Source organism: Lampris incognitus, chromosome 4 (genome assembly GCF_029633865.1).
Source record: "Lampris incognitus isolate fLamInc1 chromosome 4, fLamInc1.hap2, whole genome shotgun sequence".
NCBI classification, from domain to species: domain Eukaryota; kingdom Metazoa; phylum Chordata; class Actinopteri; order Lampriformes; family Lampridae; genus Lampris; species Lampris incognitus.
Genome location: NC_079214.1, coordinates 23,634,620 through 23,661,382, shown reverse-complemented (window position 1 = coordinate 23,661,382; position 26,763 = coordinate 23,634,620). Strand labels below are relative to the sequence as shown.

The window sequence follows — 26,763 nt, the reverse complement described above, 5'->3', positions numbered from 1 at the left end:
CATCACAAAAAACAACTAACCAAAGTCATATATTGTGAACACACTGTCAATTCCAAGTGATTTAACAGCACATAATGGTAGGCTGATATTATTACTTTTTTAATCACCGAAATCAAGAAGTGCCCCCCCCTCAAATCCAAATCTTTTACTTCATTCTCTTCTAACTTGTGTTTTTTGGGTTTTTGTTTTTTTTGACAAGTTGTTAGTAATATAAAACTTCACTTGTGGTGCTCTGAGAATATAACCTCAGTTTACCTTTTTCTCAGCAGTAATAAAAACTTGGATTATGTGTATGTTTGGTGAGGCTTCAATCACATTTGTGGCGGCAGCTCATTAATCAACATTTTTCAATTTTGGATTCATCAATTTATTCTGAATATGATATTAGTAAAATGATAAGGCTCCCATGTGAATTAGCCTGTTCCTGCTGCCAGTGAAGGAAGTCAGCTACCTGTTTTCTGCATTGCCAAGTTATATATTTTTTTTTTTTATTTATTTCTGATTTTTCCCTTTTTTCTCCCAATTTAGTGGCCAATTGATCCCTATTTTAATTCAAACACCCACCCTCGTATTGCATGCGTTCGCCAACTGCATCTCTCCGGCCGGCAGTCTCGAAGGAAAGCGCCTCCCCACTTTCGTGACAAGGCGAATCCAAGCCGAACCACTGTTTTTCCAACGCACACAGAGACGCATTTACATGACGAACACAAGCCGACTCCGCCCCCTCCCGAAGACAGCGTTGCCAATGATTGCTGCTTCATCGAGTCCGGCCATAGTCGGATCTGACGAGACCGGGGCGCGAACCCCAGTCCCCAGTGGGCAACTGCATCGACACCAAGCCGATGCTTAGACCGCTACGCCACCACGGACTACTTGCCAAGTTATATTTGATATCATTAATCCATTTGTTGTTGGGACCCTCTTCCAGCTTGCATTGCATCTTTGGTACTATCGGCAACATGACTCATTGACATAAACCTGTAATCTTTAATATACAGTTACACCCTATTTAATTTCTCCTGCAAGTATGTAGGACACTGACAAAGACAGAGCAGTCATGGCCCCCTTGTCTGAACTGGACAATAATGACCTGCACTGATTACTTTAACGAGTTAGTCTTTATATTTTATAAATATGGAAAATTTGTATGCTTGTAATTTTCTTCTAATGTTGCTCCTTATCATCAAGCCATTAAAAATAACATTATAGTAGAGACAAACAGTCATGATAGTATACTACATCTGTCTTTAGCTTGCTTTCCCACTATCTTTTTTTTCTGTATTGTCAGCTGACAGCTTTGACCAGTTCATCATGAAATGTTCATCTAGAAGTTGAACGTTTTAATTTCTAGTTGAAGTTCAACAAGAAGTTAAACAATGCCTCATTCCGATAAGCTTTGACCTTTTGATTGGTTACTGTAGTTATGTCCCACATATACTTGAACTAGTTTAAGGAGAGTTATGTGCCTAATATGAGTAGCTTCTCTGCTTGCATGTTTTAAGATTTGATCCAACTGTGTCAAATTTACACACACACACCCCACCCCCATCCCTTGACTCAGTGCACAAAGGAGCAGATGGGACGAGGGAGTCAATCCTAAGAATAATTAACATCACCTTTGGCTTTGAATACCACTGTTTGCAAGGTCCATTAGCAATTTCACAAATAGATAAGTTTGCTCCACTGACTCCAGTTTGGATACTGAGATACTGTCAAAATGTCATGTTATTTTTTGCAAAATGTATTAATCGCTTCTAAAATATGAAAGTACAGTTCACTGTACTTCTAGTTTCAATTCAGAATAAAAGGCCCATGGGTGATTAAATTCCAGTCTACTTTGAAACACAGCCTCTGTGCATTGACATTGTAAAATATGAGCTTGGGAAGAGCTCTAAACCTTTAGATAGCCTAGTATATCAATTATCCCCTCAGCAACAGTTTGCCCCCCCAAAATTTAAACATTTGAACCTTTAACGTGTTTATGTTGTTTGGAGATGCAGAAGGAAAACGAATAAGAGTAAGAAATGACCATTAATCAGCATGGATGCTTCCACCAGTCAGTCTTTTAAATGATTGTCTGGGACAGACTCAGACAGGAAGCATTACTATATTAAACTACATGGAATTTAACTTGCTGGTGGCTTGTTTTTATCCAACACATTGTAGTACTTCAAGATTAAAACAAAAATAAAATAAATAACATGTTAAAGGAGAAACATTATAAAAGTAGTTAGTTAAGTTACAGAAAGTAATCATGCCAATGAACAGCTGCTTTTATTTGTGATATTCTTCTAAACTACTAGTTCTTTCTGAATGTGTTGTCTTTGATGATCATAAAAACTAATATTATATCATTTATTTCATGTATGGTTGTAACAGTGTTCTATCTGTTTGCTTTAATTTTTCCTCAAAACCAGCTTTGACGCATTACTACAACACCAACAACAATTGCCACCACTAATAGTACCACTAATAATGCTAGATTATTGTTATTACTATTATAATCATCAAAAGTGGGTGGTGGGTCCCATACTGTAGACAGTGTTTCTCAACCGGGGGTCCGCGGACCCCTAGTGGTCCGTGGTGTAATTGCAAGGGGTCCGTGAAAATAAAATATCTTTAAAAAAAAGATCCTATGACATTTATAGAAATAGGATTATTTCACTCAAATGTGACTGAGACCTTTATCTACCTAAACTATAAAGGGTAACAGGACTTTTTTCTCTAATTACATCTGTTTCACAAGTGTAATTTATTGTATTTTAATAAGAGATCTCGCTCCCGTTTGCATTGTTAAAAGTTACTGCATGATGCTGTTAATACAAACTTAACACGATCTGCATCCGTTTCCAAATTATGAGCCCCCTAGTGTTTCAGTGGGCGTACACCATTCATTTCTTAATAATGATTTTATTGTGAAACATCTGCAGGAAGGTGTTGTGGGAAAACTCAGTAACTTGCAAGATTCAGGTTAGCGCTTGAAATTAAGCTAATATTATACACAAACAAAGAAGAAGATGATAAGCACAATTACACGAAGAAGAAGAAGAAGAAGAAGAAGAAGAAGAAGAAGAAGAAGAAGAAGAAGAAGAAGAAGAAGAAGAAGAAGAAGAAGAAGAAAAAGAAGAAAAAGAAGAAGAAGAAGAAGAAGTCGTGACAACATGGAGAGATGGCTCAAATTTAAAAAAAACGGACGAAGGAGACTCGGGGCCACCCGAAAAGAAAACCAAAACAGACAGCAAAAAGAGACTTTACAAAGAAGATTACATATTATTTGGATTTACGGCAACTGATTCGGAACCTCAGCAGCCTCTGTGTTTTTTATGTGGAGAGGTACTGTCAAACCACGCCAAGAAACCGGCACACCTGCAGCGGCACCTAAGCACCAGGCACCAGTCATCAGTGGGCAAGACTGCTTACTTCTTCAAACGAAAATGGTCGGAGTTCAGGGGAGCGCAAAATCACATGCGTGCCGCAAGTCAGACTTCAGCAACTTCCCTTCAAGCATCTTACCAGGTAGCTTTGCTAATCGCTAAAGCTGAAAAGCTGTATACAATAGCAGAGGAGCTAATTGCACCAGCAGCAGCTATCCTAGCTGACACTATGGTGGATAAAAAAGCAGCAGATGCAATCCGGTCAGTACCGCTGTCTAACGACACAATATGCCGCAGAGTGGATGAGATGGCTGGTGACATTGTTCAGCAGGTGACCGATAAACTGAAAAGAGCGGGCTCTTTTTCAGTACAGCTAGACGAGTCTACTGATGTGAATGGAGAAGCCCAGTTGGTAATGTTTGCTCGTTTCAAAGATGACACAGTCAACGATATAGTTGAACACATCGTCTTCTGCAAGCCAGTACCTGAAAAAACTATGGGTGAGGACATTTTTAATTTGATTGACTGTTTTTTCACGGAGCACGTGTTGGACTGGAAGCGCTGCTCGCATGTATGCACAGACGGGGCAGCGTCTATGACAGGTCGGCACCGCGGAGTTGTCTCTCGCATCAGGCAGGTAAACCCCAACATCCAAAGCATGCACTGCGTAATTCACGGAGAAGCGTTGGCTTCAAAACGCATGAGCCCAGAACTGGACAGTGTTTTGACTGACGCTGTGAAAGTGATTAACTAAATTAAATCATGACCTCTCAACGCAAGACTGTTCCACAAGCTGTGCGACGAAACAGGCGGTGACCATCATCAGCTGCTGCTACATACAGACGTACGTTGGCTATCAAGGGGGAAAACACTACAGAGACTATGGGAACTGAGAGAGCAGGTGCGCGATTTCCTCTCCGAGCATGGACATCCTCTGGCTGCTAAACTTGAAGACCAGACCTGGTTGGCTCACCTGGCTTACCTTGCTGATGTTTTTGGCCGTCCGAATGAGTTGAACACGAGCTTGCAAGGTGATGATAAAACTGTTCTTCAGATGTTGGATAAAGTTTCAGCATTCATGAGGAAAACTGACCTCTGGTTGAGACGGTGTGAAAAGGGGGATGTCAGTAATTTCCCTCAGCTTAACTCTTGGATAGCTGACATGAAACAGAGAATGAAGCAGAACATTTTGAAAACTGTAAAAATGCACCTGGCCAAACTGTCAGCTGAGTTTCAATCCTACTTCCCAGACATTGAGGACATGTGTACTAGACATGACTGGATACGCAGGCCATTCATGCCCAGCAGCATGGATACAGCACCAGAGCAACTCCATGAGAGCCTCATTGACCTGTCTTCAGACAGTGGCTTCAGACTGAAGTTTTCAGAGACATCACTAACACAGTTTTGGTGCTGTGTGGAGAAGGAGTACCCAGAGCTTGCAAAAGAGGCTCTCTACCAGTTGGAGCCATTCGGGTCTACATACTTGTGTGAGGTCACTTTCTCAGCTCTGAAACACATAAAGACCAAACAGAGAAACAGACTTCAAGAGAGAGGTATCATTACAGCTGTTGCCACTATTCAACCCAGGTTACAGAAACTCATGAGCGGCAGACAAGTACAAGTGTCTCACTAACGGTTACACAGCACACCTCACCACACATGAACTTTTCACCACACCACACCCAAGTGGCACACAAACAATGAGGATGCTTTGCTTTGAAAACACACACACCATCTGCCTCTACAGACAAAACTAAGACTTAACTATACAATATCCATTGAGATTTCATACTTATGTTTGTTTTTGTTCTTGCAGAGTGCATAAAAATTCTGTTTTGTTACATATATCTGAAAGTTACTGCATAAAAATTCTGTTGTTACATATATCTGAAAGTTACTGCATAAAAATTCTGTTGTTACATATAACTGAAAGTTACTGAATACATATTCTGTTTTGTTACATATATCTGAAAGTTACTGCATAAGAATTCTGTTTTGTTAACTATATCTAAGTTACAACTGAAAGCTCTTATTTTTGCCCCAAAGAGTGAATAAATGCTATAATGCAATTTAAAATGCAGTTTCTACTGTTTCTATCAAATTGCAACCCCCCTCCCCCAAGATCTGGTGGAGGGGTCCTCAGGGTAGATTAAAAATACGCAGGGGGTCCAGGACCCCAAAAAGGTTGAGAACCACTGCTGTAGAAACACACTCAACTAGCTGTAATAGCTCTAATGAATAGAAATACTGCTATGGTCTTGTAGATATTTACTAATTTAGTGTGATTGATGAGGGAACTGGTTTTAAAGAATTACCATAAAGGATCATTCCCTGATGGTACAGTGATGAATATGACCAATACTACCAATATATCGGGCTCACCGAACTAGCCCTCAGCTGGTTCAGCTCATATATGACTTACAGGACTGAATTCGTCTCCCTAGGGGCAACAAAGTCTCGGACCCACTCTGTTTCTTGCTGTGTCCCACAAGGATCTGTCCTTGGCCCCATCCTGTTCATCCTTTACAACTTCCCCTCGGCCATGTCATCAGACGGCATGGAATATAATTCCATTGCTATGCTGCTGACACGCATCAAAACTGCCCAAATCCCTCTGCTGCCTTCACATGGCTCAGCATCTGCTTTGAAGAGATAAGTGGGTGGATGAAGCAAAGTTTCCGTCAGCTAAACAGCAGCAAAACTGAGGCCCTTTTCATTGGCACCCCTCACCAGGTTAAACTTTCTTCCATAATCCCCTTCACCATTGCTGCCCAAACTATCTCCCTCTCCTCCTCAATTACTAACCTTGGTGTCAAGTTTGACTCCTCCTTAAGCTTTGTCACCCATGTTAAACATCTCTACAAGAGCTCATTCTATCACCTTAAAAACCTTGCCAAACTCCCACCCTCACCTTTGCTGATGCAGAGAAGCTCATCCATGCCTTTGTCTCCTTGAGGCTGTACTACTGCAATGCACTCTTAATCAGGATTCCTGGCAGGAGCCTCCAGAAGCTCCAGTGTACATTGTGAACAACGCTGCCAGGATCCTGGTGAGAGTGCAGAAACACCACCACATGACCTCCATCCTGACTTCCCTGCACTGGCTCCCCATCTCCCAGAGAATCAACTTCAAAACCATCCTATTTGTCATGGTTTTGAGTATCACTCTGCTCATTCATCCTTTCATTCATTTTGGTCCAGTTGGTGATGCATACATGTTCTAATTCTGCTGTCATTTCAGATCTTGCCATTTCTCCACCTATCCACCAGAACGCCCCCGGGCATTCCTTCCTGTTTTCACCACTCACTTGCTCACCTGTTCCCCATTTCCTCATTAGCTCCCTAGTATATATGTACCAGTCCGTTTCCACTTATTGTCTGCCAGATTGTCTTTGTGCCATGTGCCGATTTCCAGTGCTCTGTTATTTTCCTGCCTGTTTTGATCCTGATCGTGTCTTTGACCTTGCCTGTGTTTTTGACCTTCCCTGTGTTTTTGACTTTGCCTCAGCCTGCCCCCCTTGTACTTTATTTGCCTGCTCGGAGTTTTTGCATCCTTGTTTTCTAAGTAAAGACTCTTTACTTTTACATCTGCCTCCTGGGTCATGATCTTGGGTCCCTTTTCTGAGAACCATGACACCTATTAACCTTCAAATGCATCCACGGCAATGTACCACCATACCTCCAAGAACTGCTAACCCATGGGTGTGGGTAGCGTAGCGGTCTATTCCATTGCTTACCAACACGGGGATCGCCAGTTCGAATCCCTGTGTTACCTCCAGCTTGGTCGGACGTCCCTACAGACACAATTGGCTGTGTCTGTGGGTGGGAAGCCGAATGTGGTTGTGTTCTGGCCGCTGCACTTGCACTTCCTCTGGTTGGTCGAGCTGCCTGTTCAGGGGGGAGGAGAAACTGGGGGAATAGCAATCCTCCCACATGCTACATCACCCCGACGAAATGCCTCACTGTCAGGTGAAAAGAAGTGGCTGGTGACTCCACATGTATTGGAGGAGGCATGTGGTAGTCTGCAGCCTTCCCTGGCTTGGAAGAGTGGGGTAATTAGCCAGATACAACTAGAGAGAAAAAGAGGGGAAAAATCAACAACAACAAAAAAAGGACTGCTAACTCCCCACAATCCCTCCCGCAATCTCCAGTCTGGCAGTAGTTTGATCACACACCTGGGGTGAAACTCCCATCTATGGGAGACCGGGAATTTTGCTCTGCTGCCCCCCACCCCAATCTCTGGAATGCCCTCCCAGACCACCTAAGGGCTTCCCAGACTTTGGCCTCTTTGATAACAGGCCTTAAGACACTTTTCTTCCAACAAGCTTTTAATTTAACTGAGCAGAATTTTTGTTATTGTCTGTTTTTATAGATTTAAAGCCCTGTCAAGCACTTTGAGATTGTCTCTGATGATCAAATGTGCTATATAAATAAAATGTATACTTATTATCATTAAAGGATCCAAGTGGGCACAGTCAATGCACGAAGATTGCACAAAGATAATAAGAAGATCGTGGCATCTGTTTTCTTTATATTTCCCTTTTTCTTACAGCTCAAGCAACCTCTTGTGTGTCTTAGCTTCTGTTTCAGGAGACTAATCCAGGAGTGCGCTATGAGTACACAATCAGACGAGAGTTCTCAGAGGACAATGATATTCCCATCTCTGATTTCTTTTGGAAATATGGCTCATGGACTGAATGCAGTGTCACCTGTGGGTCAGGTAAGAAGAATAAAAAAATGCAGCATCCTATTTTTGTTTTCTCTGTTTTTTCTAATTAGAAGGACCTTCACGTTAACCTTAAATGCACTGTCCTTTTGAATGTTTGCCTTCGCTTCCACATATGTGGAAACACAGCCGTTAGGTAAGTATTTGATGTGAACAACTGTTGAGCACAAAATCCTCCATATTGAAATAATAGCAACAAGAGATCTCCTTATGTTAAGAGTGTCCTGGATGGATCAAGGATGCTTTGAAAATGTATATAAACAAAAGTGGTGATCTGCTTATACTGTATATTACAAAGAGAAGGCTTGTGAGTAGCAAAATCACTTCTTTAACATTAAAATAGATTCACACTTTGGTGGACATATCAGAGCAGCCCTTCTCCTGCTTTGATTCAAATAACATCCCAAGTGAAAAAAAAAATCATACTTAAATTATACTTTTTAAAGAACGTACTAAGTACACTTTCATGTTCTTTGTAATTTTTTTTGTCGCCTTCAAGTAAACTAAAATGTACTCAACTACTCCTTGAGTACAACTTCAGTCGTTAATGACATCTGTTTCAAAGTACACTTTTTAAAAGTACCTTTTAAGAATACTTAAAATTAAGCACAAAACGTAAAAGTATACTTGTACTAACTTTAGTATACATAGATTATATTTCTAATACACTAAAGTGTACTACTTTTGACCTGGGATAGGAGCGCTTTTATTTCTTATGTTGCCAATTGCCACTGGTCAATTTGTAAAAAAAAAAATGTTTAAATAGATTATAATGTCTTTAGCTATTTTATTTCTCATCTTATATTCACTTCTCATGGTAAATAATCTTTAACAGTGTTTCCTATGAGGGGTTTGTTTTATGTGAATTTTGAAACCGAATAAGAAAAGCTGAAAGGAAATGCCAGATTTTCAAAAAAAAAATCTTAAACATCAAAAAAAAAGTTATTTTTTTTAAGTTGCTGATGTGGAAAAGTTGGTGTGTTGATATCAAGAGATGAGGAAAAAGGGTGATACTGTTTTTTTGTTTTTTCCAAATTTTTGACATTACCTTTATTATTTATTCAAAACATCCATCCATCCATCCATTATCCAAACCGCTTATCCTGCTCTCAGGGTCACGGGGATGCTGGAGCCTATCTCAGCAGTCATTGGGCGGCAGGCGGGGCGACACCCTGCCAGGCCATCACAGGGCCAACACACACACATTCATACCTAGGGACAATTTAGTACAACCAATTCACCTGACCTACATGTCTTTGGACTGTGGGAGGAAACATGCAAAGTCCACACAAAGGACGACCCAGGATGACCCCCAAGGTTAGACTACCCAGGGGGTCGAACCCAGGACCTTCTTGCTGTGAGTCAACCGTGCTAACCGCTGCGCCACCATGCCACCTTGTTCAAAACAGTCTGATTAAAGCGTACAATGAGTCGCAATTTATTTCTTTGACTTCTCAGGAATTTGCTCAACTTTTGAATTTAAACAGGCAGCCTGGCTGCTGCTCTTTATACTTTTGCCACATCGTGAGATTTTGCCCAATGTACTTAAAAAGCATGCATTCATATATCCAAAGTCACAGAAAGTTGAATCATTTCATCCGGACGCAACATTTATTGACAGAAACGTTTCATCACTCATCTAAGTGACTTCTTCAGTTTCAACTGAATGCATGTATCCCCACCCTTATAAACAATACAGTGGCATAACGACCGAAAGCAATGATCAGTTTCATATGCATATTACTGTGACCATTAACTAGAGTTACAGTGGCCATGTGTACTGTTCACAGAGGATTGGGGAATGGTTGCAATCACAGCATTGTAAGATGGTGCAGATGTACTCTTAGGCCCCTCCTCAGTTCAGGGATAGTCATTCCCTCTTCACATAGATGGCCTCTGACTCCACGTTCAAACCAGTGTGCCTCCCTATCAGGGATGTGCACATCCTCACTGGTCTGTTAATGGGTGTAGACTGTGGAGTCCTGACCTGATGTGTTAGCTCTTCTGTGTTGGTCCATCTTCTTGGCCAGCGTCTGTTTGGTTTTCCTGATGTACAAGTCACGGGAATCCTTCCAGCACATAACAGTGTACACTATATTGCTCTGTTTGTGCCGAGGTACCCGATCTTTGGGGTGGACCAATTTCTGGCGCAGCGTGTTTTGGGATTTGAAAGCAATTGAGATGCAATGTTTGGAAAATATGCACCTCAACTGTTCCAACACTCCCGCCACATATAGAATCGCCACTGGTTAACGCTTAGGCAGCTGTTGTCCTTCTCCTCTCTTCGATCAGCTGGTGCACTGTTTTGGCGTCTTCCTGTCAAAGACAGGAAGGAAGACACCCAGTTAAGATATACTTAACCAGGGCCTTTTTAATGTGGGATTTCTCCCCTTGCCTGGCTGCTGTATCAGTGGGGACGTTGTCAGCTCGGTGGTACAGCGTGCTGATGACTCCTAGTTTGTGCTCCAGCGGATGATTGGAGAGTCAACCCCTAAGTACTGATAATAATAATAATTACATTACTGATCAGTATGTGTTGTTGATGGGCCCCCATCAACAATTGCAATTTCACAATCTAACAAGGCTAATCTGTCATTTTTCACATCCTCCCTGGTGATGTTGATATGGTTGTCCACAAAGTTAATGTGGTCGGTGAAATGTGGTACTTCTTGAGATTTAATTTAATTTATTTATTTAATGGCCAATTACCCTATTTTCCAAGCTGTCCTGGTCACTGCTCCCCCCCCCCCCCCCCCCCCGCCGATCCGGGGAGGGCTGCAGACTACCACATGTCTCCTCCGATACATGTGGGGACGTAAGCTACTTCTTTTCACCTGACAGTGAGGAGTTTAGCCAGGAGGATGTAGCACGTGGGAGGATCACGCTATTCCCCCTCCCCCCAACAAGCACCCCGACCTACCAGGGCAGGCACTAGTGCAGCAACGAGGACACATACCCACATTCAGCTTCCCACCCGCAGACACAGCCAATTGTGTCTGTAGGGACGCCCGACCAAGCCAGCGATAACACAGGGATTCGAACCAGCAATCCCCATGTTGGTGGTAGGCAACAGAATAGACCACCACACCATCTGGACACTCCTTGAGATTTATTTTTAACCCAGGTGTCATTCACAAATCTGAACAAACGGCTAGATGTTCTCCCCAGATAAGACATCAGAGCCCTCTTTTCCACTTCCTCCATGTACAAGTTGGCCACTATAGGTGAGACTGGGGAACCCATAGCACACCCATGCTTCTGCCTATAGTACTGCCCCCTGTATGTGAAGTACATGGAATGAAGACACAGCTTCAGGAGCAGACACACTTGGTCAGTGTTAAGGGTGGTCCTATTGCTAAGGGTCGGGTCATCTTTTAATTTCATATGGACTACCTGCACTGCTTCATCAACAGGAATGAATGCACATGAAGACAGACATAACATCCTAAGAGGCCATTGTTTCAACTGTCTCCTTAATGATGTCCAGAATGATACCTGAAACACTGCAGGCTCTCTTTGGAGCCTCAATTGCAGACTTAAAAACAAAAAGTTGAATTTACTTTTCTTTTTTTATTTACAAAAAACTTTTATCATACAGAATATGTAATTTACTCATAACTGCACTCATTGTCAAACTTTTCATAGATTGAAAATGATTGCAGTGTCTGTAAAATAGGTTTTTATGTGCTGTGAGTTTGACCAGCCAGTCTACATGTGTTTTGTGGAATTGGAGAAGGCTTACAACCGTGTACTCTGGGGCACTCTGTGGGGGATACTGCGGGAATATGGAGTACCAGAGCAGTTGCTACAAGCCGTCTAGTCCTTGTATAACCAAAGTGAGAGCTGTCTCCGCATTCTTGGCACAAATTCAAACACATTTTCTGTGGGTGTAGGACGCTGCCAAGGTTGTCCCTTATCTCTGGTTCTGTTTGTGATAGTCATGGACAGGATCACAAGGTGCAGCCAAGGTGAGGAGTGTGTCCGTTTTGGGAACCTCAGAATTGCATCTCTGCTCTTAACAGATGATGTGGTTTTGTTGGCTTCATCAGAACATGACCTCCAGCGTGCACTGAGGCGGTTTGCAGCTGAGTGTGAAATGGCTGGGATGAGAGTCAGTACCTCCAAGTCTGAGGCCATGGTTCTCTACCGGAAAATAGAGGATTGCTCCCTCTGGGTTGGAGGTGAGTTGTTGCCTCAAGTGAAGCAGTTAAAGTATCTCGGGGTCTTGTTCACGAATTAGGGTAGAATTGAGCGGGAGATTGACAGGTGGATTGGTGCAGCATCAGCAGTAATGTGGACATTGTCCCGCACCGTTGTGGTGAAGAGGGAGCTGAGCCGGTAGGCAAAGCTCTCAATTTACCAGTCAATCTTCGTTCCAACCCTCACCTATGGTCATGAGCTTTGGGTAGTGACCGAAAGGGTGAGATCGTAGATACAAACGGCTGAAATGCGTTTCCTTCGTAGGGTGTCTGGGCTTAGCCTTAGAGATAGGGTGAAGAGCTCGGACATCCGGAGGGAGCTTGGAGTAGAGCCGCTGCTCCTTCACATCAAAAGGAGCCAGTTGAGGTGATGGGGCATCTGATTAGGATGCCCCTTGGGTCCCTTCCTTTGGAGGCTTACTGGGCACGGCCAACTGGGAGGAGACCCCAGGATTGACTCAGAACTCGCTGGAGGAACTACATGTCCAGTCTGGCATTGCTGGGGCGAGGGATGTCTGGAGTGCCCTACTTAGCTTGCTGCCACCGTTACCCGACCCCAGAGAAACGGCTGAAGATGAATGAATGAGCTGTGAGGACCTGGCTAATTTATCTTTGAATGTTAAAGAATCTCTTTACTATTTAGTGTTTTTCATAAATAAAGCCTAATATAGCATTCACTAACTCAAATCAATTGTATCTGTGCAGTTTCAGAGGACTCTCACTCTGTTTTGAATTTGAAAAAATAGTAATGATAGTAGTAATTGAAAAGAAGCCAAAGAAAATGGGGAAAAAAACTTTCTTGGCATAGCATTAGTCTTTATTTTGTATGTTTTTGTATTTTTGTTATAATAATAAAATGATAATAATAATTATTATTATTATAATAATGATGATAATAATAATAAGTAAATATGTCATGAATATGTGAGAATATTAGCCTCAATGTCTGCAATAACAGCGTCACCATATACTTCTTTGTCTAAAAGACTGAACCCACGCTGGGATGTGGCTCGCAGCATGATTCCAATGGTTCTGCAGTTTATTCTTAATACATTTGAATTGAAAATATCTGGTCATTGTGATATCAAAATATTCCCAAATAATTGCATTATTATAAGGAAAATTTACTCGATAGTGTTCTTTTGTAAAAGTGATTAAGAAAATTGTCTCACACAGTGTATATATATATATATATATATATATATTGTTCTTTTATGATGCCTTGACCTGATGCCTGTGCAGTGAGACTCTCATCCTTTGTCTGCTGTAAGAGCTGTCTGCTCAGAGGACGGTTAGCTTTCAGACATGTTGTAGCCTTTAGCAGGTCATGAGTAAGAGCACTGGAAGGGTGAGAGGTGGCGCTTGTTCAGGTAGGGTGGAAATCCCCTCTAGAGGGAGAGGATAATGAAGTGGAGACACTTTGCAGGGAGAGATAAATCTGTCACACCCTCGGGGGGTAACTTCTTTTATGTGCTGCCATGTGTTACACTCTTGGAAACTACCACCTATTGCCAAGAACACACCAAAGGATTTCAGCGAGGGTTTTTTTGAGTCCCAGACAAAATTTCAAGATCATAAGGAAAGCATGAGGGAGTCAGTGTGTGCACCCTTCTTTGACAGTCATTTAATGTTAGGTAGACAAAGACACTTGTGATCCAATCTTAAACTAGTGTGTGGCTCTTGCTAGACTATCAGATTGGTTTTATTTTATGTTTAGTCTTTAGTCTTGGCTCCTGTAATGTGTGCTCCCGAATGACCGTAGACTCCACGTGCAACTGTCAGCCGCCAATCCTTTAATATGTGAACGATCCGCTGTGATTACCCGTCCTTACGACTAGAATGAAAAACCGTTCATTGAATGTGTGACGCTCTCCGTTTTTAGGATTTTTGAAAATCTGTTGGTGTGTGTTTTGCATTAATTAGATGTGGTGTGTTTCGTGTGGTATAAAGTAGATTGGAGTAATTTCAGTGCCTTTGACCTGGAAAGGCACAATGCCTCAAGGGGTAGTTTGTGTCTGTGTGACCTTATAAAACAGCTGTTCCCCTCCACCCCATACTTTCCAGGTGTTCATCGACAGATTGTTCACTGTGTGGAGAAGACATCTGGGATAGTAGAAGAGCGCTTTTGTGACCCTTTAACCCGACCTGATGATAAACAGGCCAGCTGTAACAAGGAACTGTGTCCAGCAATGTGAGTTTGTCCCCGGGCCAAGATAAGAAAAGACACCTGTTGTACCTTTGGGAAAAACACACACACATACACACACACATACACACACTCATCAGCATTATTTCAGACATTTTTAACCCCTATGGTGGAAACAAAAAACTTCCTTTTAAGCTTTGTTTAAATTAGTTTTAAAAGAAAAAAAATGTGTGTGTGTGTGTGTGTGTGTGTGTGTGTGTGTGTGTGTGTGTGTGTGTGTGTGTGTGTGTGTGTGTGTGTGTGTGCGTGCGAGCACTGGCAGAGGAGTCATGAATTTAGTGCTTTGAAGAGAAAATTACCATTGTCAAAACTGTTAAATCAGGAACACTTTATTTGTCACCATTTATTCATTATTTATCATTTATTATTATTTTTCACCATTTATTTAATCACCCCTTTCGCAAAAACGTTCAGTTAAGTTTCAGTCCATGTGTTATCTCTTTTTGGCAACAAAACATTTCACAAAGCTATCAGTCATTTTGCTGTGTGATATTACAGCCAGGATGACCACCTGGAGCACAGAGAACCCAATTAGTCTCCCAATTATTTTGAGCCACGTTCTCCAATTTTAATCATTAGAATGACATTTAATGGCAATCAAAATGAGAGGCCATTTAACAAACTTGCCAATGCGGGGGAAAAAAAGTGTCCACAGGAATCAGGAACACTGTCATTCCCTTTCATGTACTTGCGTACATGAAATGAAATGAAATTGAAACGAAATGCTGTTTCCCCCAGCCCACAGCAGCACAACATAAAGACAGAAACACATTCAAAAACTACAAAAAAAAAGAAACTTAGTGTCCCATCTTTATTTTCAAGAGTTTTATGATTTTTTTTTTTTTTTAAAGTTATAATTAAACTAAGCTCCTTTTTTTTTCTTCCATTTATCGGTGGCATATACTCTACATGCATGAGTGTACTCTAAAAAGTGACCTCAACTTCCATCCTTATTAGTTTTAAGTACAATGTACCATCAGTTAAAATAGTACCTTTTGAGTTATCCAAAGGAACATGGATGTTAACATCTTGGCATTTCCCCATCACAAGTGCACCACCAGTCATTGTATTTGTTGTGTATAATTGTGTAGATGGTGGGTTGGGGAGTGGCAGAAGTGTTCATCGAGCTGTGGGAGCTCAGGTTTGGCCAAAAGGACAGTGCTCTGCATCCAGGGAGTGGGCGTGGAGGAGCAGAGAGCCCTACAGCCCACTGAATGCAAACACATGCCCAAACCTGAGTTTGTGACCCCCTGCAACACACATATCCCCTGTCCAGCAGACTGGACTGCAGGCACCTGGTCAGAGGTGAGGATTATATTAGGGAATGAAGTCCTGCCTTATAGACTGCCAGACCTGAAAAGGTCTTAAAAAAAATATCGGGGGCGTCTGGGTAGCGTAACGGTCTAATCCGTTGCCTACCAACATGGGGTTCACCGGTTCGAATCCCCAAGTTACCTTCCAGCTTGGTCGGGCGTCCCTACAGACACAATTGGTCGTGTCTGTGGGTGGGAAGCCAGATGTGGTTTTGCCCTGATCGCTGCACTAGCACCTTCTCTAGTTGGTCAGGGCGCCTGTCTGGGGGGGGACTGAGGGGAATAGCGTGATCCTCCCATGCGCTACGCCCCCCTGGTGAAACTCCTCACTGTCAGGTGAAAAGAAGTGGCTGGTGACTCCATATGTATCGGAGGAAGCATGTGGTAGTCTGCAGCCCTCCCGGATCGGCAGAGGGAGTAGAGCAACGACTGGGATGGCTTGGAAGAGTGGGGTAATTGATCAAGTACAATTGCAGAGTACGGGATATATATATATATATATAGCCCTTATAAATGATTTATACATGATTTATAATTAGGTTATTAATTGGGTTGTAAACACTTTATAAATCATTAATAAACAACTTATTACACAGTCTTCATATGTCAATGCAGGCTCACTATTTGGCAAGCAACAGGTCATAATAGTTGTGCTTTTATCTAATATAACAGCTTATTAATGATTTATAAAGTGTTCACAACCTAATTATAAACCATTCACAAATCATTCATAAGGGTTATTGTAAAGTGGTACCAGAATATCTTTACTTTTCTGCATCCCATGGACAAGTAAAGGCAAACGACTAGTTTTACATAGGTTCTCTCTAAAAAGGACAAGACTGTACCTCTGAATATTTTCTTTTTTTACAAAGTCTTTGTTCCTTTTTTGATAAACTTTTAAACATGTTTTTGCTCATGACTGTGGAGATTGCCATTTGGCCCAGCACAAGTTGAAATGTTCTTCCTTTTCCTTGCTACAGTGTTCAGTGACATGTGGAGGTGGAACACGTCACCGGAATGTCACCTGCTCAAGAAACACAGATGTTGACTGTGATCCACAAAAGATGCCTACTGCTGTCACTTCATGCTATCTAAATGACTGTCCACACTTGATTGACATTTTTGGGGGAAGCGACTGGTCTGGCAGTGGCTTGTCCAGTAAAGAAGTGTTCAACGAAATCAACTCCATACCTGATGCCAACCCTCCTCCCAAATATGCTACTACCAGAGCCCAACCAAAGAATCATAATGATCTAAATAACATAATTGAAGCAGATTTATCCCACCACAATCACATCGAAAAAGCTGATCACTCCTTTAAAAGTAATGTTCAAGTAGATGATTTTTACTATGACTACAACTTCATCAACTTTCATGAAGACTTGTCTTATGACTTTGATACAGGGAACAATCAAGAAGTCGATCCTCCACAGAAGCCCAAGGCGAATAACGACATGAAAGAAAACATTTACAGGGAAACTACAATAGTTCCAGTAACTACCTCAGCCATTTCTACCATTTCTAATAAGACGACAGCCTACACTGAAGAAGTAGGAAAACCACAAGATCAGAGTCAGGAAAACTTTCATGAGAGCACAGGCACACCAACAAAGAAACCTGCAGCAAAAAAATCTGAAAAGATGGATGATTTTCTTTCTGAGGACTATTTTCTGCCCGTGTCCACCACTTTGTCACCAACGCTGACAAAAGGGCATGATAATAATGGTTGGCCCAGAGATATCAGCCCAGGTCATAGTCAGGTATTCACAACAGATGGGTCCCCTAAGACCATTGAGCAGGAACAACATGGGGAGGAGGTTGACAATAACAGTGAAGATTACAATAAGGAGGAAAGCCATAATGATGATGCCATTGTCAAAATAAAGTATGCTGCTACCACTCTAGTCAGTCAGACGAGTAACGAGGACTCCCTAACTACATCAGTGGATCAAGAGAACGTGAAGGATTTTGATAATTTGGAATACCATTCCCATGAAAAGAATACAGTGGGATCGGACACATCTGGGTCCCAAAGGGATGTGGAAAACTTAGAGCCACCTTTAGGTCCTCCATCTCCAGAAACTGTATTTCAACATCAGACTGCTATGAACATGATTCCAGTCCAAGCGGGTGAAAGTACTTTAGAGATACCTCTAGCTACTACTCCTTTATTTGAGTTATCAAAAATAGGTTCAACTGCCTCCATTCCAAAGGATTTTGATTCTGAAGAACCTGATTTTGATGTAACAAAGACAAATACTGATAGCCAAGGGACTTCAAGGGTCAATGACTCTTACCTCAGGGTGACCTCTCACCCTGCCACTCAGGACTCCACTTTTCTCCCCGTTCTCTCTCAGACAATCTCAGGAAAACACGAGGCCTCTGACGACACCTCATCAATAACTGGAACAGACTCCCTACCTCCCACAGAAATGGTGAGAGGAAGTCAGCCTTCACCATTTTTACTCCCAACAGATTCACAATCAACTATGACAGAATCACAGGTACCCACACAGTCCACTTTGACTGAAAGAACAATGCTTCAAGGAAGAGATGTGACCTCCCGAGCTCCATATGACTGGTCTGATTTTGACTACAATGACATTGTTATTTCCTCCATGCTGAGAAACAGGGGTAAGAGCCATCCTCCTACTTCATACTCTCTGCCAATGAACAAAGCTGCCACTCAACAATATAGCACAACACCAACACTGGACATGCTGTCCCAAGAGCCCTCCACGCCCACTCCACCAATCCATGCACCTACTCTTTGGCCAGTTCCAGCGTTGACATCAACTCATGCCCCATCCTCCATGCAGGTCCCTACAGCTTCCCACTGGATTGCTAGCAACTGGAGTGCAGTGAGTTTTTTTCCCCCCTTCTTGTATGCATTCCTCACATTCTGATGATGTACTTATGCAGTGAGGGTGGAACAAAGCTCAGTAGTGTCTCACTATTAATATTACCATTTGATTGTATAATGCCGATAAAGCCTCTCCAACAGGTAATGACAGAATAAACTGAATTCTCCCCATGCCTTTAAAAAATTTTGCCACACTCTTCCTTTGTCAAAATAATTCGCTTGGTCAGCTTAATGTTAGTTCCGGTCCTGCTTTTTCCTTGCTACAAATCAAACAAAATTACTATTGACTTGCATGACATGATTTTATTTTTTTAATTAAGACTAGGGCTCCCATAAAAAGAGGACTCTGATTTTTTTTTTTTTGCAGTTTTACATGCTCACACTGTGTGTCTTATTATACACTGTTCATAAGTTGTGCTTTACATTACTTTGAAATGCCTTTTGGCAGTGCTCTACCACTTGTGGTCTGGGTGCGATCTGGAGGACTCTTACCTGCAGTACTGGCTCAGATTCTGATTGTGATCCAGCCAAGAGGCCCATACCAGCCCGAAGGTGCTATCTGCGCCCCTGCTCTACGTGGAAAATAGGAGAGTGGAGTAAGGTTAGACTACTTAGTCTCGTAGCAATACACTGAAGTTTATGGAATGTTATTTTATGGCAAAAATGATTATTGCTGCACTTGGTTGCAGGAAGACCAATTTAATATGACACAGAGCAATCTGTTGGCAAAGGTATTTTATTATTATTCATTTTAGTTTGTGGAGTCTTCTCAATCAGTGTCTATTGTTTCCAGTAGCTTGTGCAACTTGAATAACCATCATACTATGTCTTTTGCCAGTGCTCCAAGGACTGTGGAAATGGTGTTACGTTACGAGAAGTCCAGTGTTTTGATATGCGGGATGAAAGACCCCTCCGGCCATTCCACTGCCAGGCAATCTCCCCAAGACCCCGAACCCATATGCCCTGTAACCCCCAGCCCTGTCTTGACTGGTACAAATCCTCATGGGGTCAAGTGAGTATCATCACCAAGCAGAGGAGAGAGGTTTATTCTTTCCTGTCATGATGGTGATTTTGCTAAAAATTCAGAAAAAGGTTGATATTCCTCAAACTTGTACTGTGTAAATTACAAAATAAACAAGTATTTCAGACAACACGCTTACATTTGTATCTTAGCCTGGAGCCTACTGTGTAGGAATAGCCACAAACGCTGAGGAGCAAACAAATATGGAAATGATGCCGGTGGTAAGGTTAGACAAGCATATTAAATAGCAATGGGAAACTTGTGACTAAATTAAAACTGTGGTATGATTCTTACATTCCATCTTCCTTATATATGCTGAATTAGATGTGTTTCAGTCTGAGTAATTTGCCCAAAGCAGTAGAAGGAAATGCAAACACGCTGTTTGTACTAAACGGTCAAAGCAGATCCCAAGACATTTTATATATATATATAGAGAGAGAGAGAGAGAGAGAGAGAGAGAGAGAGAGAGAGAGAGAGAGAGAGAGAGAGAGAGAGAGAGAGAGAGAGAGAGAGAGAGAATGGAGATATAGATAGATATAGATAGATACAACAATAAAGCTGTATATATCCCAGTGTTGTTAATTTCATTTAAGATATCCATCCTCGTACGTATGCGTACTCAACTTGATACAGCTCCTCAGAAGCAAATCCTGATGCCAAATACATGAAATTAAATAGTGCTAATCATTTTTCCTTTAACCCAAAAGAATTTATCACTGTATTCATTGTGACAAAACCGTTGAAAAGTGAATGAACAGAATTTCCTGGGCTTCAGCTAGGGGCCCTAAATTGTCAAATGGAAGCATGGATATGTAAGCCATCATTTAATTTAACAGGTTTGAGATAGCCATAGACAGGAACCGTTCCCTAGTATCATTCTAAATGCTATTTACCAAATAGAATATGAAACTAAATTGCAAAAACACTTGTAATTTGAGAATAAGTTTTGCGACTCTGATGACTAGTCTTGTCTGATGACTAGTCTTGCATTACTTAAAAGGTTACATAAGTGAACCTGATGACTGTTTTATATGTAAGACATTTGATCTTTTAATACACCTCTACTTGCATTTCTACTCACTTTGAAAAAGGAAATATATTGATATAGTTTTTTTTTCTATCAAAGTGTAACAGAATTTCCTTTAAAAAAAGTATTAAATATCTAGTGTACACAAAGACAACGTAATTTATTATTAACAACTGTGTAAGCAAATATTTGCTCAAAAATGTTATCATAAATTAGACTGCATACTTAGGTTGGACTCATGGGTTCTCAGCATGTATTTCTATTCATGTATTTTTCCATTTCACTTCAAAACTCATCTTTTGAATTTAACATGTGAGTTGGATTTCAGGGGACAGACTTGTCAGAGGTTATTTGTGCTCTTTGACTACCCTATATTGATATATACTGGGTGCACTTTGAGTGGATTTTCCATTTATTTTGTACCTTTAAACTTCAGCAAACCTAAATGTACGTTATTTCTTGTTGGATGATGATGAGTCCAAGCCACAAGCACACACTGTTAACCAGGCACTTTACTTTATTCGCTGGAAGTATTGGTCATTAAAAGGCCCTGAAGCCCACCACTTCAGAATTCTCCCATTCACGTGTGCAAACATGTGAGAACATATGGGAATTAAGCCTTTAGTTTCACCATATGCGTACTGATGCGTGTGTGTGTGTGTGTGTGTGTGTGTGTGTGTGTGTGTGTGTGTGTGTGTGTGTGTGTGTGTGTGTGTGTGTGTGTGTGTGTGTGTGTACTCTTGTGCCCCAGTGCTCTGAAGTGTGTGGCGGAGGCGAGCAACAGCGAATGGTCACCTGTCCAGAGGATGATCGATGTGACCAAGCCATTCAGCCTGGCAACATCCAGCCTTGTAATAACCAGTCATGTGTGCAGTGGCTCACTGGCTCTTGGGGACAGGTACCATTTATGCACACACAAACCTACTTAAACACACTGATAGACACACAAAAGATGTGCATACTGACACAAAACACATAAGGACAAAGAGCTGCGTAATTCATGCAATTTATGGAGAAATTGTCATTTTTGTATCTAATCTTGTTGGGAAATTTGTAGACATCTAAAGGCATACAACTGACATTTGAAGAGCTCACATAGAGATCAATAGATAGCTTACAATTGTTACAGGCTATTAAAAATGCAGCCATTTTAGTCACAACACAGTGTGATCTGATTTCTATTAACAAAAAACATGTTAACTTGGCAACCAAACAAACACAGTCTGATAAATCACATGGCAGGTATTAACCAGTGAATTATACAACAGGCATGGTCTCTCACATAAACACAAATTCTATCTGTGCTACACATTACTGAGTTATTAAGTCCTGTCATGTTACAGTCTGTTTAAAAAGGAGACAGCAAAATGATAAAGCCAGCAATGCTACCATTGTAACAGACTAATAAAATCACAAAGATTAGTTTCAGTGGCTTAAAAGAAAATGACATATTTCCTCAAAAACAAGTCAGTATTCCAAAAAAAATGTTACCTTGCAGATTTTTTTTTTTGCCATCAACAGTTACATGAGAATGTAGATCAATACCCATTTGCTTGATAAATGTTAGCATAGTAATATATAAAGAGCCATAACTTGTAAAATGCAGTACATGTCGACCACAACTTTCTCATTATTAACTGCAATGAACTGAAATGAATTCAAAACGCTAATCAGTTCCTAAAAACCGCTTTTAATTTTCCTGTGAGTATGTTTTCTGATAACTATTGTACAGTATTCGCTGGAAGTTTTTATTTCATTTACTTTACTCCAGATTATGGACATGTGACTAATTTGCCTTCTATTTTTTGTGACTTTTTTTTTCCTACGTTTTTGAGCTGAAAATACGTTGGTTTTTCCCTTGGGTGGTAAAACTGACTTTAGGGTTGGCCAATATATCAAAATTTTCCTACCGGCTGCCGTCAGCCCAACAATTGGCTATTGCCAACACCCCCCCCCCCCCCGATATATTCCACCCCCTATCGAGATGTGCTACTTAGCGGTTCTGCACATGGTTAGGCAAGTTTAGGGTTAGGGGTTGGGGGGTTAGACTGCTATCGATTTGCACTATGGTAGCATTTTTCGACTAGGAAGCATAAATCATCAGAACACCAGCCATTTTCAGCAAATGCAAGCATGGAAGAGCTCGTTGCGAACAAGAATACAAAATCGCCTATTTGGGATTATTTTGATTTTAAACCGGATGCAACCGGCAAGCCGAAGGACCTAAATGATCTTTGCAAATGAGTAGTGCAGGCAAAATATTCTAACACTATCAATTTGCACTAGCATTAATGTGCAAATCAAATTTTAGTGAAACATTACAGCCGATGGGTTACTGTTCTTCAATTAAACAAGATAAATCTTGAGATCTTGCTGTAAAGACAGGTTGAACAGCTGTCCAACACAATTTGAAAAAAAAAATAAAAAAGTGTAAGAGTCCAATGCCGTCAGAAAAAGACACCTCCGCTTGCAACCTCCACATGAACAAACAGGTGGGGATAACATAACTATGCTATTTTAAGTGATCAGGGTGTACAGCTGCACATACAGTTTTTGGTCTACTTCTCAAATATGATTTAAGAATTCACGTTGCGTTTCAGAACCAATCGATTGGACGGCAACCACTAAAGCCTACTTAACTGTCATTTAGTCACTGCCCTGTTACATGAAACACTTGTCGTAAATCAGTGCAACAAGAACGTGCATAAGGCCCAACTTCCAGTTCCTATTTGTGCACACTTTGAATTACGCTTAACAGGTTAAGTATTTACCAAGCTGAATTCTAAAGGAGGCAGACCATTAAATTAGCAAAATAAAAGGACCAAAAAAAATCACATAACGAGGGCATCTGGGTAGCATAGCGGTCTATTCTGCCTACCAACATGGGAATAGCTGGTTTGAATCCGTGTGTTACCTCTGGCTTGGTCGGGCGTCCCTACAGACACAATTGGTCGTGTCTGCAGGTGGAAAACTGGACGTGGGTATGTGTCGTGGTAGTTGCACTAGTGCCTCCTCTGGTCAGTCGGGGTGCCTGTTGGGGGTGGGGGGTGGGGGGAACTGGGGGGAATAACGTGATCCTCCCATGCGCTATGTCCCCCTGGTGTAACTTCTCACTGTCAGGTGAAAAGAAGTGGCTGGTGTCTCCACATGTATCAGAGGAAGCATGTGGTAGTCTGCAGCCCTCCCCGGATCGGCAGAGCGGGTGGAGCCGCAATCGGGATGGCTCAAAAAATAGGATAATTGGCCAAGTACTATTGGGGAGAAAAGGGGCAGGGTGGGGGGGGGGTGGCATAAAAATTCACTGGTAAAAAACAACCGCCAATTACACTTAGCCAATAGCTAATTGTCCATATAGTCATCCAATCGCTCACGCCTAGTCCATAGGTGGAAAAGTTGATAAAAACAGGATGCATCACACAGCTGCTTTGAGGGAGAAAACATATGCTTTCTCTTTCTTCCAGGGTAAAATCATTAAAATCAACCCCCACCCCAGTTTGCCTACGTTGTATGGGGGCATTAAAGATACCAATACCCCATATTGCATAGCAGAAATGTGATGGTCAGCGTGTTGGACCAATAAAATATGAGTCAAGTGGAAAGGCGACATGCCACCGCGCTAGCCTACTAAACTCTGGGTGGACTTGTGAGAAGCTGGTGTGAGGTGTTCAACTACAACACTGCCATCTTCAGTCTAATCCACACTACCATCACTGTCCTCTACATCTACACCGTTTTATATCCATTTTCTTATTGTCAGTAGGCAGAGACAAGCTAACAGCAAGTGCTTACTTACACTTTAACCACTGGATTGAATAATAACACACGCATTGTGTATATTATAATAATAATTAGTATTAGAGTATTATTCTTGCCAGTGTGTTTTTCTCTGCTTGACCCACCTTTGTGTGTCTCCTTTGTACACACAGAGAACACACACCAATGTAAGAGGGTTAAAGGATATGCTGGGCTTTGGCCCCAAGCATCATCTGATCTTCCTCCGTTTCTTCAGTAGATTACGAAGATTGAAAAGTTTAGTCAGTGCATAGTGTGTTATCACCAGAAAAGTAATGACTGGTAAACACAAAAAATTCTTTAAGCAAATTCATCAAATTTACCTATTCATCATATTTACCTATGTCTCTTTCGTGCTGTCGACAAGACAGAAATTCCCAGCTAAAATGTGGAGTAATTAGAAACTTTATTTGTTATGTGCTGTACAGTCAAAAACACTGCCATAACGAAATAGATTGAAGTTGACTTTAAAATGGGTAAAATTTTTGATTATTTTTTTTCATCATTAAATATGATGTGGATTTATTTGTTTTGTCCTACCTCTCATACTTGCACCCAGCTTCCCCTCCATGTGCTCCAATTTTCCTCTACAACAACACTTGACAATAGTTTCTGGTGTATAAAAATAACTGTCTGTTTACTGGCATTTTAATTTTTTTTTTTATTTCAAGAATCAAGAAGAATATCATTGTCATTGTGCCAAGTGCAAAACGAAATTGCAGGTGTTTCAACTCAAAATGGTGCATACATAAGAGAGTGTATATACACACACACACACACACACACATACACACACAACCTGCTGTAACAATCCTAAAGCTGAAAGCTGATCACTCCATTAAAAAACACCAGTGAGTAAAATGGTTTATCTTATTGCAAGCACAAAAGTAAAGTCATTTCATTCCTGCATACATATATTCAAGTGAAAAATTGCCAAAACAAAATGTACTCTTCATGCAAAGGAGGATGCTTTGAGTTGGCACCCAAATATATGATTTTTTTTTTTTTTTGGTCGTGTCTGAATCTGAAGGAAGATCATGATTCTGGTAACTTAAATAATGTGTAAACAAAACGGCTGAAAGAATGGAAAAACCGTTGCGGTGTGCACGTGTTGTACATGCATGCATAGGCTGCTTAAGCAGGTCTGATAAATAATCTCGGACTGAAAGACTGACTTATTTATTATGAACCTCACTGGGAATGTTTACTTGTGACACAATGACATATAACCCTTCTCCACTATTTGTGCTTAGTCATCACAGTAATGTTTTTCCATATACCAGAGGTGTGGACCAAAGTCACATGACTTGGGTCCGAGTCATGTCACAAATTTGATGAATTTAGACTGGACAAAACTGAAAAAGACTTGCAACCTTGGCTTTGACTTTAACACCTGTAACTCATGACTTGGAACTGAACCTCTTAAAATTCTTGATACCTTCTATAAGCCCAAAGATAAAATGCTTTTAAAAAGTGTGCAGCCAATCAATTCTTCATTTTCACAAATACAGATCCACTTTGAATCAATCTGTAATAAAAACAAATTTTAAAAAAAAAACCACGATTTGTGTAAGTTTACCACTCTGTTGTTAGCATTTTGAAATAACAGTAAATTTGACAAGAGCACTTAATGACTTGTGACCTGGAACTTGAAACTCATAGATTAGAACTTGGTACTTTACTGCCAAGACTTGAGACTTGGAGACTTAATTTTGACTTGATCCCACCTCTGCCATATGCCATCATCACCTGCCACTGCTGGTGGGAGATCTCTGCAATAGTAGCCAAAATGGCTTTTTTTTTTTTACAGCCTATGTGAATGCAGCATTAGGTGGATAAATGTAAATTGGTGACACTGTAGTCAGTTTGCCCTCCCTTCTCATTATACCTGGTATCATACTTGGTATTATACCTGGTATTATACTTGGTATTATACCTGGTATCATACCTGGTAATTATACCTGGTATTATATTTGGTATCATACCTGGAATTATACTTGGTATTACACTTGGTATTATACCTGGTATCATACTTGGTATCTTACTTGGTATTATACCTGGTATTATAAAGGTATAAAGTTGATCAGCCACAGCATGAAGATATGGGAAAGGGTAATAGAAGCTAGGTTAAGAGGAGAGGTGACGATTAGCGAGCAGCAGTATGGTTTCATGCCATGAAAGAGCACCACAGATGCAGTGTTTGTTTTGAGAATGTTGATTGAGAAGTATAGAGAAGGCCA

The 26,763-nt window shown here is 41.1% G+C and overlaps 1 protein-coding gene across 1 annotated transcript in view; it reads left to right on the top strand.

Moving 5' to 3' along the window:
- LOC130111994 (A disintegrin and metalloproteinase with thrombospondin motifs 7) overlaps nucleotides 1-26,763 on the top strand; it is a 212,530-nt gene that overhangs the window by 152,049 nt on the left and 33,718 nt on the right. The window contains exons 16-22 of the mRNA XM_056279305.1: nucleotides 7,955-8,096; nucleotides 14,366-14,492; nucleotides 15,599-15,812; nucleotides 16,801-18,681; nucleotides 19,132-19,284; nucleotides 19,522-19,695; nucleotides 21,483-21,629. Of these exons, the coding sequence (XP_056135280.1) occupies nucleotides 7,955-8,096; nucleotides 14,366-14,492; nucleotides 15,599-15,812; nucleotides 16,801-18,681; nucleotides 19,132-19,284; nucleotides 19,522-19,695; nucleotides 21,483-21,629 (2,838 nt within the window). The remainder of the gene's footprint in view (nucleotides 1-7,954; nucleotides 8,097-14,365; nucleotides 14,493-15,598; nucleotides 15,813-16,800; nucleotides 18,682-19,131; nucleotides 19,285-19,521; nucleotides 19,696-21,482; nucleotides 21,630-26,763) is intronic.